General features: G+C 66.8%; 1 protein-coding gene across 1 annotated transcript in view; it reads left to right on the top strand.

Annotated features, from left to right (window-relative positions):
- KLC3 (kinesin light chain 3) overlaps nt 1–494 on the top strand; it is a 15,508-nt gene that overhangs the window by 511 nt on the left and 14,503 nt on the right. Inside the window, exon 3 of the mRNA XM_015561196.1 lies at nt 8–115. Within this exon, the coding sequence (XP_015416682.1) occupies nt 8–115 (108 nt within the window). The remainder of the gene's footprint in view (nt 1–7; nt 116–494) is intronic.

Raw genomic sequence — 494 nt, 5'->3', positions numbered from 1 at the left:
GGGGGAGGCCCTGGCAGGCCCGGGCCCGGGCGCTGGCCTGGAGCTGCTGCAAGAAAAGCAGCAGGTGGTGAGCCACTCGCTGGAAGCCATCGAGCTGGGGCTGGGCGAAGCCCAGGTATGAGGGGTCCAGCTTTGAGGGGAGGTCCGGGGAGGAGGGGCCACGTATGCCGGGGGTGAAGCCTGGGGTAGGTGAGACCTAGGGGAGCCAGGTTGGGGAACGGGGGGGCTCTAGGCCAGAGATGGGGTACCTGGGCAGCGTTGCAGGGCCCTTGAGTGTGACAAGTACCCCTGAACCTTCCTAGAACTGTGGGTCCTGGGGACACTTGGGGGTACCTGGGTGGGACGTGCAGCCCGTGGGCATCATTTGTGTGCCTGGGTGACATCAGAGGGGTCCCTGGGCAGGATTTGGGTCAGTCCCTGGCGGCCTCTGTGCCCCCTCGTTGTCACCTAGAGGGCTCTCTGCAGAATCTGGGGGGTCCTGGGCTGGGGCGGGG

Source organism: Myotis davidii, unplaced genomic scaffold, assembly GCF_000327345.1.
Source record: "Myotis davidii unplaced genomic scaffold, ASM32734v1 scaffold796, whole genome shotgun sequence".
Lineage (NCBI taxonomy): Eukaryota > Metazoa > Chordata > Mammalia > Chiroptera > Vespertilionidae > Myotis > Myotis davidii.
Note: the sequence above shows the minus strand (reverse complement) of the source record. Positions and strands in the feature narration are given on the sequence as shown.